Source organism: Periophthalmus magnuspinnatus, chromosome 5 (genome assembly GCF_009829125.3).
Source record: "Periophthalmus magnuspinnatus isolate fPerMag1 chromosome 5, fPerMag1.2.pri, whole genome shotgun sequence".
Taxonomy (NCBI): Eukaryota; Metazoa; Chordata; class Actinopteri; order Gobiiformes; family Gobiidae; genus Periophthalmus; species Periophthalmus magnuspinnatus.
The window spans coordinates 8,571,740-8,584,753 of NC_047130.1; the positions used below are offsets into that span (position 1 = coordinate 8,571,740).

Here is a 13,014-nt window from a genome sequence, read left to right on the forward strand (position 1 = left end):
TCATCACGTTGATACTCACTGACCAGTTTATGCTAATAATGTTATTGTCAATATCATTGTCTTGCAAGATTAAATCATGTCTTGTATAGGGTCAAAACTTTATCTTGAACATGGATGAATCTTTAGGGTAAATGAATGTTTCTACTTACAGATAATATGAATAGGAATAAGCATGTCTTCTGAAGCAGGAGCTGAGGTGGAGGTGAAGAGCCAGAGGAAGAAACACATTAGATTAGTTCATGTTTTCATCACTGCCTCACTGCCTTTAAAACAGAGTTGTCCCTCACTGTATAATGAACTAAGTGCTCTCAGAATGTGTCCTCATCTATATAGAGAGTATATAGAGTCTTCTGTTTTTGGAGGCTTTTGTCTTTGAGGTGTTTCATAAGGCTTTTACAGCTAAGTGCTTCCCTCTCAGTCTGACAGTGTATCCGTCAAAAAGCATGTCTAACAAATTAGTATTTTCTTTCTCTTCACACACAAGGGGTTTTACAGGACAGTTAGAAGCATAGGCCAGGTTACATACACTGAATAAAATGTTATGTACAATTATTATCAGTAATGTTTGAATGAATGAGGAATCCAAGCAGATAAATACAAACTGCCCCCATCACCAAGTCTGATAGAGTAGAAAGAGAGTAGAACAGTGTTTATAAGTTTGAAATGAGAAAAGGTGAAATGTCTATTCACAAAAAATGAAGCCTGACCAACATCATTTTCCTTCAAAATGTGCACAAGCAACATGTTTACTAAAGCAACACCATATAATTGTCTGGAGGTGGCACGTCACCTGCATGATTCCATGTTTTGCAGTGCGGTTGAATATTATAGTCAAAGGAACATTTTTCAATGGATAAAAGTAGGAGGAAAAAAGAATCAGGTTTCTGGAGATGCAAGCCTGCGATTAATGATTATATCATGATAATGACTCAAGTTGCTGACAGTTTAAAAATGTTATGGATATGAATAATTATCATTTTAATAATAAGAACAGATTCCATATTTAAACAAATTTATAGTATTGTACTTTGTTATAAGTGAAAACAACAATGATCTAGAAGAGACAGACAACTTTTTTTTGGCACATTCTGATGATATAATGGCGATTATCTCTGTGGGCGATTATCACTAGGTCTGTCAACAATTTTAAAAGCACGATGTATACCACTCCTGAGAAATATCACGATAAACAATTATATTGAAACCACTTTATACCACTGAAACAAAGCAGGACAATCCCAGTAAACACATTTTAATATACTCTCAGTAAAAACCATCAACTACAAGAAATAAATATCACAATGAAGCAATAATCAACAAAAAGTTATTTATTCTACCCTCTACAGATCAAATCTTACCACAAAAATCTCCCCAACTTTTGGCAAGAAATTCTACACACAATAAATACTGAGCTCTAAAATATATAGTTTAATATACTGAACACATCGATATAGTAATTATCATGACAGGCCTAATTTTCATGATTATATAAAATGTCTCAAAAATGATTACTGTCTCTCCTTTTTCTCATGACAAACCATAATATTGTCCCATCCCTATTACACAGTGGGGCTTTAAGTTACCCTGCACCATGTTGCTTGATTACTAATCAATCTGCCCTTGCTTGATGCCCTTTACTTGATTCCGGTTTATGTGGATGGGATACTTGACTCCCTGTGGCCTCAGTCTCTAATGGTGACTTTGCCAAGACTGTGCAGAGCCAAGATGTGAGTGATGGAGAGGCAGACCAAACAAACAGAGATACCAAGGATCAATATATCAGCTCCTGTTTACGGAAGACAACAGCACTTGTTCATCTGGGCTGTCAGACAATCGAATGTTATGTCGCACATACTAAACATTCAACAATATCTCCTTTAACATTGAGCTGGGGGGCAGGTCAGAATTCTATGATAGAAACTGCCTTTTAACTATGAGAGTGCATATTTTAGTCTCGGTTAATATCTCTGTAATTAGTGGGCCTATCCACATGAAACTAAAACTTGGCACAAAGTTCAGCATCTTCTCTGCCAGCGTAAATAAACAAAATTGATTTTTTTTTTTCATGATAGCTTCAGAGAGTGGAGCCATTATTCAACCGCAAAGCTTATTGTCATTTGAAAAGGGTTTAACCCATAAGATTAATATGGGAAGTTTGTGGAGCCAATTGCTGACAAAGACAAAGTCAAATATTTTTGGATCATACGTGTCATATATTTTTTTAAACTGAATCTACCATAGAGTTATATCGGCTCCCACTAGGGTTATCAAAGTATCGGAAATAAGATATTAATCGATCCTAAAGCTAGTATCGATTCCAGATACTTATTTGAGCAGGTATGAATACTAAAGTCACATTCGTAGGACATAAATGAACCTTTCCTGAATAGTTTTAGAATGATCGTGAGGTGCATCAGAACAAGTATATGCCTGGTATTTGCCCATGGACCACTGGACAACCTACCTGGACGACTGAAAGATTACACAGATATAACTCCACATGTTAATATAAATTAAAGGACTACACTTTAATGTTGAAAATCACATTCTATTACCTAAAGAAAGGGTGTTTTTTAATTTTTTATTATCACTATGGTATCAGTGGAAGTGGTATCGAGTCTATTCGTTAGTATAAAAAAATCATTTTTTTTGCATTGTGACAACTCTAGTTCGCACCCTGCATTTGAAATGATAAACATAAACAAAATGACAATGTCTAGTTAATAATTTGGTTCTATCTATACAGATTCCTTCCACCTCAAGGGGTGACAAGCCATGTATTAAAACATTTTACCAAATCAAACATGCTAATAAGCCTAGGCAAAAGTATCAATATTGTGATATTGACTGATGCAATAATCTATATATCGGAACATACTCTGACATCTGACAAAAGCACAGGATTTGGCAAATCATCTTTGAGAAAATTAAATGGAGAACAGAGTAAGTACATACTGGTGGCGGTGAAAAATAAGTGATTAAAAATTACTCAAACATGGATGAATCACTCCAAATACAACTTTGAGTGGGTAGATTGTGAGGGGAAACAACTATGATTATTATTAATTATTAAAAGTCCTAAAAGGTTTCAATAATATGTCCGCTTAAGTTTTGATTTTGATTTTGTCTTACTAGTAAATTATGTAAGCATGTAGTTATTTTTGTTTTATTACAACTGAAATACTTGAGTCAAAAAAGTATATTCAAGAGGGGGTAGGGGGTATTTTACTTCTGTGGGTTATTAACTGCTAACACATATTTAGATCACAATGTTACCTTTTTATAGTTTTGAAAATGCTGTATTTGTGGAAAAACAACTGGAGAATTGTCGTGTGGGAGCATGGGTGACGTAGGCTTGTGGGCTGAATATTGCACAGGATCTTACAGCTAACCCTAAGGAGGGTACGAATAGGGCCCGAGAGAGTTCAGACATGTTTTTGATGAGAAACACTGTTATGACATGGTAGAAAGGTCAAAAAAATCTATTTTGCATAATAACCCTTCCTTAAAATATCTCAGTATCCTAGCAGCCATATGGCCATATTTTCCAATATTGTGCAGCCAACTTATTGTAAAAATACAGTAATGTAAGCAGCAGCCCAAGACGCTCCACAAACTGTTTATTCACATCTTCCAGTTTTACCTCCTCTGTCATAACCATAACTTGTGAAGCGTTCTGCTGACATTGTCCTGATGATATTAATAAAGTGCAGAGACGCGGGACCCAGCAGTAAAAGCCAACAGCGTTAAATCTTCTCATAAATATTAATATGCCATAGAAACTCACTCAAATGGCTGTGTGCATTCACTGAGTACAGAGGAGAGAGCGAGTGAGACATGTGGAGGAGTATCTGTGAAGAATCAACACATAATACAGATGATGTGTCAGATTACGTAGTGTCAGACAGTGGGTAGGTTTGGGTTATAAAAAAATGTTTTCTTGTACCTCTTTGTTCAAACGCATTATATTATAAGATGCAATCTGTTACTTGTTTTTTTTTTTGCATTTTGGCGACAGAGCTACGTGTTGATTGAACTGTGCAGCAATCTGCTTAATGTCTGGCACCCATTGTTCATGTTATTTACAGCTATATAAGAGGTATTTACTTCATAGAATGTAAAGAAGAAAAAGTCTTTCTGAAAAATTATCTTTCTAAACTGGCCATTGTTGAGGTTTCCATCCGTCACAGCAGCTCTGCCTCCCTGTGTCGGCTCCAGTGGACCTGGGCTCTGTCTGAATGCTTTATAAGACCCATTCACACTGCCATATCCAGGCTGCACTCACACGCTTCATCATAAACTCATATGAATATTATGATGCTATCAGCTCTGAAAACATAAGCCCAATGCATTTCAATATGGACGCACAAGCTGGAACAGAACTGGAGCTCCACACATTTATCAGGGCTCGTATGAAGCCTGCAGTTTATCACACGTGTAAAGATTTCCCTTCAGGGCGGAGTTTGTGAAAAATATCCTGTCCTGGTTTAAAAATGCGCTTTATTTAACGCAAGGCGACAATATGTCAGTGTGATGTACACCCACAGGTTTGGTAAACGCAGTATATGGAGTCTCACTGTAAAGATAGTTCTGTGTTGTCAATGTGATGAATTACTCTTGGATTCAGACTCAGAATAATCAACTGAAGAAAAACTGAATGAACAAAACCATACAAGGTACATATTGTTTGTGTGGAGATGTTAGAAGGTCATTGTTTTTTCACACATAAAAGATGAACAATAGGCTAATCCTCCAGCCAGGTACTCCTCAGCAAGCCTAACACGAAAACTCCAAGGCTCTTCTCTTCCATCCATTTAATTACAACAGCAAACACTAAGGTTTGATTTTAAGATCAGCCTTTAATTAAACTTTATCACTATATCTGCACAAAGGGGCCAGCACAGTATATTTCTGCTGTCACATTAAGCCAGGTTTATCAAGGCTCTACAAAGGCAGGCAAGTGTCTTCTATACATATGTACTGAAGGCATAGCCCCTGAAACTAGATACACTGCTCACTGAAGCCATTGTGATTGACTGTGCATAGTGACAATGTCAATGTGTCAGAGTCTGGACTTGCACCAGCAACCCTAGAATTCAGGCATGTGATGCATCTACTACACTACTGCACAGATGTTCCTGGACTGTTGGAGCTGTTGATTTCAAGTTTGTTTCTCAGCTGACCCAGTTAGTTAAACTTGTGTCTGCTGTGAAGAATGCTGGGAAATAAAACATGTAAAAGTCAAGGGCATGTTCTGAAAAGGATTGAAAATCTGGTCTTCAGTGTTCAGTTACACTGCTTTACCAATTGCACCATCAAAGTATCTCATGGTATCATCATATTAACCAAAGCCTGAGTGATTCTCAGAGCATTGTTGGTGAGCAGAGCACAGTGTGGGTGTGTGAGAGATTTGTTTAATAAGCTGCTTCATATGAGCCCGTTTCTGCCTCTTCATCTCCACCTCTGCTGGGTTTGGAGAAGACACAGTCTTCACTTAGAGATACAAAATGGGTGTAATAATTTAATAATCTAACCTTCTTCTCATTTTAGAGACTGGCCTTACACTTTCCTAGGTTTCCTAGATTAGTCTTCTTAAAGCAATCTCCTAGGGAAATTCAATCTGCTTAGTAGATGTTTTGCAAAACAGGAACACGTACAGACTAAACTACAGACTAACAGGAGGAAACTGAAGCAAAAAGATGACTGAAAGTGACCAAAACACATGGGCAAAATATAAGGCCACGGATGCCCAAATTATGGCCCAGGAGCCAAATGCAGCCCTCAGACACACTTTTGTTGGCCCTCAGACTTCCTGGTGAATTTGCCCAAATAGTATAGTTCTTTCCCAGAACTGAAGAAGCTGCTTGGATGAGCAATGAAATATCTTCACTCAAACAACTTTTATCCAGGTGACAGATTTGAATTTTTCTTCTACTATGGATCATATGGAACATTATTAAACGTTATTAAAGGTGTAGTGGCTCAGTTAAAACGTATGTCAAATGCAAGTTTGAATGATTCTCTATATTGTCCTCTAGTCTGTGGCCCTCGGCTTAACGCGTGTTTCAGTATTTCAATATGAAGCCCTCAGTGAAAAAAAGTTTGGACACCCCTGAATTAGGCTGAAAACTCATTTTGCTCCAGTCTTAAACAATTAGGATGCTTGGCAAGTTCAATCAAAAATCATTGCAATATAACAAACCATATGAACAATAAATTGAAAAAAATGTAAACCAACAACACAACATCCATTGGCAGCTTAACACACAAACACACATGAATGTAATGATGGTGGTGGATTAATGGGCTTGAGTTCACCAAATACGATACTTAATGTTTAGTTATTGATCAAATTGGCTACAATATACTCATTTTTAGTTCTAGATTTTAGAAGAAATATTGGTGTAATAAATAATGCATGTTAAACAAATTTGTCCCTTTAGTCAATTTTGCACGTCATAAAAAGAAGAGTGACAGTTTTTTTGGTGAATGAATAATTTGGTGCATTTGGAAACTCTCTTGTTTATGTTGCAGTCAAAACACAGGGCTGAGGTGACAGTGGGATGAGGTGATGTCTAGAAGTAAAGATACAATACCCCACGCTCAGAGTTCTCCACGTGTGAATCTCTCTATCGGAGCGAGGACAGGGCAGGTACGGGGGGAAGGGACAGGAAGGGGTGGAGCCATAGACAGGAAACAGGAAGATAGAGAGAGACATAAGGGCATGAGACTCGAGTACAGAGAGGTCCAGGCACTTTTACTTCTGTTTTGATTTCTTATAAAGCAGCCTTTAAGATGACATATTATGTTGAATTGACTTTGAAGAGATTTTAAGCATGCTATAATAGTGTCCTGTCATCTGTATCTCACTCACAGTTGTATTTTTAGGCATTCATTCATGCATGTGTGACCAATCTCTATTCACGCATCCACTGCTCTTAAATTTTGTCTTCCTTTTTTCTGACAATGATGAGGTATGTTTGATACAGTAGTAACGCTTTTGGGCACAAATAACAAATACATATTGAAGGATGGGTCAAATGCAGAGGACAAATTTCCCTATGGGTACAATCAAGTGAACCTTATCTGGAAGTGGAGCCGTCAGCCTGGTCTGGTAACACGATGTGGTACGTACCATATAAGGGCAGGCGGAAATATGGACTGCAGTTTCAAACAAGGGTCAATGGCCCTTTTTCTTTGATTGATTTGTTTTAGATTAATACTAGGCTAAGTTCAAAATTATTGCTTAAATGGGATAAAGATCATTACTATTTATCAGCAAGCATAAAATGTCTTTTTTGCCAACTTCTGTCATCAACACATATTTAAAATGCACTTCCCTCATTATTCACAAAAGAAAATTCAATACCGTCAATGGGACAAAATCATACCTGGATGACTGAGGGATTACCCAACACAATAATAATAAAAAGCATTGTTATAATCATAATATTGTAGAAATTATTATAAATATTATGTATATCTACTTAGAGTATCCACAGGTAGAAAAAAACAACTAATATTACAATTGTTGTTTGTGCAACACTACAATTATGGAGAGATGGACATCAAGAGGCACAGAGGGTTCATGACAAAAATCTGCAACATGGGATGGAAATCTAGAAATCATTCCACACAGTAAACCAACAAATTAAACAAACAAATTGAAGAAATCTTTCCCTGATTAGAATCTCTAAGCAGATTTTCAAACTTATTTCAGTGGCCAAGTCTGAGCTCCTCCAAATGCCTTGCTGAGAGGCTTCATGCTGAGAAGAATGTGACAGGGAGATATTTTGGTCTGCTGGTCCAGAGAGGATTGTATCTGTGTTTGAACCATCTCTGTCCACAAATCCATCTGGAGACGCCTTTGTCCTCTCTGTGCTACAATCCACAGCTACAGCCCTGTCAATATTGGCTCCACACACTTCAGACGGACCGTCCAAATGTCCACAAACACGAGCTCTGGCAGTGGGACCGACTGTTAATCTGACCACAGAAAGAATAATTACTAAACTCCAAGAAGTGCAATTCACACAAATTCTCAAAAGCTATTTTAATCCATGCATCCATAAAATAGATCGATTAATCATGATTTCTTCCTAGCATTAATCACACACTTTCATTTCATGTTGTTATATTATTTTATACTTTCAATGTTAATTTCCTGAATAAAAACAAGTCAGACTTTTAACCAGAGACATTTAAAATAATGCCAAATAAATTGAATTTATTCTGCTCAAAGCCGAATGCCTTCACTCACTTAGAAATGATAAGAATAATGAAAGGATATCACTATGATTAAAACTGCAGAGACCCAATGCAGGCCATTAATTAAAGGTACACTGCATAATTTTAGCACTTGCTTGTCTCCATTATTATTGCTGTGCCAGCAATGTTCCATAATAAGGTATTAAACTTTTCTATCTTCCACAGATTCAATTATAAGTGTTTTATTGCTCAAAAATGCCTCTAAAAATCCTACATTGTTTTTGTGAGCAGGATAGCCTCTACACAGATCTGACCTGTAACTTGGCCTGGCGGTACACCTAATAGTCTCCATGGATATAAATAAGTTTAATGCTATACTGTGGAACATTCCAGTCATGAAAACAAACAGGTGGTAGACACTCCTATAAAAAAGTTACACAGCGCTTCTTTAAGTCTCAATTTGTAGCAATAAAACAAAGTAGTTTTCGCTCTGCTAGTCTGCTGCCGCTTTTCAGCCCTTAGTGCATCTCTACAGATTAATTGTGCATGCTCATCTCTGGTCCCATTCAGATAACATTATGGTCACTATCTATTGCCCACTTGTATCTATCATTCAACACATGTCAAAGCGCATTGCCAAGCCCAGACAACAGGGAGCTCCAACAGCCAGTGAAGAGATAAGACAATTATAGTCACTCAGTCTGCTTGTTGTGGCGGTGAAATATGAGCGCTCTATCTGCTGATGCCAGGGGTGCACAGGCAGGACTTCGCATAGAGATAAAACACTCAGGACGGCCCTGCCATAAACAGCAACATTTGCATCTCTATAGGCCATCATGGTACTGATGTTTATTCTAGACGCAAGCTAGTAAATATCAATATTTGGGGACCAAGCAGCTTTCTTTAAAAGTAGTTTACATCATCAAAGCTTTCATCTTATACAAGTGCATAATCATTTTATTTGCATGATTACAGCACTTAAAAGCAATAGGCTGAAATTATATATATTTTCCTAACTCCAAAGACCAATTTGACCAAGCACCTGTCTCCAATCATCAACAATTTCAGTACCGTGAATGTAACTAAACAGGACGAAACACTTAAAACACCCCAGAAATTTGTCTCCACTGCCATTTGCTAATGATGCAAGGACTATCTAAGATTCAGATTCAGACAACTTTATTAATTCTACCCAGGACAATTACTTTGAGCAGTAAAAGACACATAGTGACAAACATTCAACACAAAGAGTGATACTGAACAGAGAGGAGAATGGCGTCTTTTGTCATGATAATCAACAATGAATCTGCAGATTATAAACTCAGCAACTGAATTTTGTAGCTTTCAAATAAGAGCTACCACATCCCCATATAGTGACTGAGATCAGTATATGGCTGCTTTGGGGAATCGGCTCAGTCTCGCTAGATCTGGAATTGATATCTGATCTACAAAAATGTCCAGAATTTACCAGTACTAAAATCGGTGTATCCCTAACCCTGATGTCAGAGATTTTGAGGGCCACAATAAAAAGATGGAGACAAAAGATCAGATAGGATTCATAATATATTTTTAAAGTTTGACCTAGTTATAAAACCTGAACTTTCTCAAGAAAACACACTTTAAAAATGATTGTGAACAAAGGCATTAAAAACACACAAAACACTGAAGTGAACTTTTCATGCAGAAAAGGTTCAGAGATGTAAATGATTCAGCACCTGGGCCTTAGCCTGTGTTAAAGAGTGTCCTTGTGCAGACTGTGGTACATGGAACACACATTAGGACTGTCTGGACTCATTCATTTAGGCATCACAGAGGACAGCTCAAACACATTTGTTCTGAAGGACATGGTCAAAGATTCACTGGACAATATTTGGTGCCCTCGCTATTTATTATTAATGAAACTTAATGGCCCTTAAATATTTCATTTTAGAAATATTAATATTAGAGATGGGAGTCATATCGGTTCCAATATTGGTATCAGTGATAAGAGAGGGTTTTCACAGATCGGGATTGGTTCTATACTGAAAATGTAGCTTTAATTTTGCACCAATATTTGTTTGTGCCCATGTGTCATTCCCAGTGTTTCCCCAGTTCATCAGATTTATCTTTTCGACTAAACGAGGAACTGAATGAAAATGAAATAAATGAGTTTATTTCCGAGATTAATAGATTTGGTTACTTTAAATTAAAAAGTGAGTATAACACTTGGGGTATCAATTGTTAAAACATACCATATTGCACTAATGAAACAACTGCACAGTGCAGAGTTGTAGTGTACTGTTTTGTATCCTGCTTTTGTATATTCATGGAGAATTGTCGTAAAAGACAAATATAGGCTATTGCATCAGCTAAACTTTAAAATCCATATCAGACAGACCATTCCTAAACAATATCAAGACTAAAACAAACTTTCTTTTTAAAGTCTCAGATTACATATCATGTGACTGTACAATAATACTCCACTCTCACTTCTGACTTGTGATTTGACTTGTGGGTAACTTGAAGCTGTGACCTTTGCCCCCGTTAGCCTGAGGTGCGTACTTGAACTGAATTCTTACATTCCCTCTCTTTCATTTCTTCCAGCAGTTCTCCTGATGCCCTTGGCCTCTCTGTATATATTATGCCCAGTTAAGTCGGGTTGGCATTTCATTAGCATAATCCACTTGACCTTAAGGTTAACCACTGCTTTAGATTTTTCTCACATTCATTTCTTTCTATGCTAGCTTCTTGTTCTGCATTTCTCATTTTCCAAGCTCTTCAGCTATTATGTGCAAGCTTGGGTTAACCTCTTGCATTAGCATGATTAGCATGACCTATCAGAACTCTACGTTCTCCGACTTTCAAATTAGCAACTAGAGATTATGTATGCAAACTATTTAAAGGAGCACTAAGTCATTTTTCTGCTTGCCTCTGTGGAGATGTAATTGCTTTGCCATGAATGTTCCACAGTATGACATTAAACTTATCTCTATGGAGACAAGCAGGTGACACCACAGGCCAAGATGCAGGCTAGATCTGCGAAAAACTGAACCTACTGACAGTAATAATGCATTGTTTTGGAGGTGTTTTAGAGCAATTAACACACTTGAACTTAAAAATAAAAACTAGATTTCGATACTAGGAATTATACCAATTCTAATACCACAATAATAAAAAAACACTATTTATTGAATAGATTTTCAACATTAAATCATAATACTTTCTTTTATATAACTATCTGTGTAATCCCTCAGTGGTCCAGGTAGGTTCCATAGTGGTCCATGGGCATATACTGGTCTATGTGTCTTATACTTGTTCTGATAAAGCTCAAGATCATTCTAAAGCTCTTCAGAAAAGGTTCGTTTCTGTCCTGTGAATGTGCCTTCTTTAGTATGGATATTTGTTCAAGTAAGTAGTAGTGGTAGTTTCAATACTATTTAATACTGATTAGTTTCTGGTTTTTGATACTCTTGAGAACCCTAGTGACAACGTGAACCTTTAAACCAAAAAAAAAAAAAAAGTATTGTGAGTCTCTATTCAAGTAACATCCATGTGGTGTGAGGAGGTGAAAAAAATGATTAAAAAAAACAAATAAATGGATGTGAGTCACAGCAACAAAATCTTATTGTAAGCAAAAGTACAGGGATAGAGAGAGTGAGAGAATAGATGCAGTGAAAGAGAAGTGAGAAAGCAGGTGATGGTGGCAGAACATAATATGTGTCCAGTATATCTATGGACAACTTTTATCAAACATTTGTGTACTTTGCAATTTTGGAATTGAATGTCAGGGCTAGGTGTAATTAGGCCCTGACAAGTTGAGTGAAATAAGACGCCTTTAACCTGCGCTTTTTCTTACGTAAGTCACTGAAATCTTAACGCATTGTAGTTTAAATATGAGGACACATTCACTTTTTTCTTTGCTAATTCATCTTTTTAAACATTGTTTTAAGATTGCTTTAAAGGTGCTGTATGTACCACTCATAGCTTCGACTAGTTAGATCAATGATAAAATAGGTAAATAATAATAACAATAATAATAATAATAATAATAATAATAATAATAATAATAATAATAATAATGTAAAAAAAAAAAAAATTGGATCCCATAATTTTACCAAAATAGAGTGTCATGGGAGTAGTTTAAGTTACTAACAGGCCTCAAAAATGCGGCGATTGCTAGGTTTCAGATGTCATTACAGCATTACATTGATTAATAATATTTTATACAGATGGAGGCCACTAAAATTCATATTGTTCAAATGCAGATTCATATTGCAATACAGTGAGTTCTTGGGTCTAGTCACTAATAGAAAAGATCAGGTTCAACATTTATGAATTTACATTTAAAATATCACATTCTAAAATCAGAAACCCATCAATAAACTTTACAGAAATAAGATCTTAACATAGATTCTACAAGCTCCTGAGACCTTCAAAGAGGTTACACGTTTGAAAATCATTACCGCATACAGCACCTTTAAACCTCCCTGACTTCTACCATAGCATATCGAGAGCGTTGAGATACCTGCGTTTGAAGGCGAGCAGCAGTCCCAGGAGGATGATGATGAACATAAGGATCCCAGCGATGACTCCGGCCATTTTCACTGTGCTGTCCACCTGCTTCTCTGGCTCCATTGCGTCCGAGTCCTGGATCACGGCTCCTACGGAAACACACACACGCACAGGCACACAACAGTACGCACACAGTCAAATCTACAGGTCCACGTGAATTCAAAATTATCTCAAGAATTACATGGGGCACAACATCCACATGTACTGGGCAAGGGCATGCGTTTAGCGGTGAGATAGAGGCACAATGGGACACAG

The 13,014-nt window shown here is 36.9% G+C and overlaps 1 protein-coding gene across 1 annotated transcript in view; it reads right to left on the bottom strand.

The window, feature by feature from the left end:
- Positions 1-13,014, bottom strand: part of ptprt (protein tyrosine phosphatase receptor type T) — a 151,830-nt gene that overhangs the window by 55,628 nt on the left and 83,188 nt on the right. Inside the window, exon 17 of the mRNA XM_055221627.1 lies at positions 12,713-12,848. Within this exon, the coding sequence (XP_055077602.1) occupies positions 12,713-12,848 (136 nt within the window). The remainder of the gene's footprint in view (positions 1-12,712; positions 12,849-13,014) is intronic.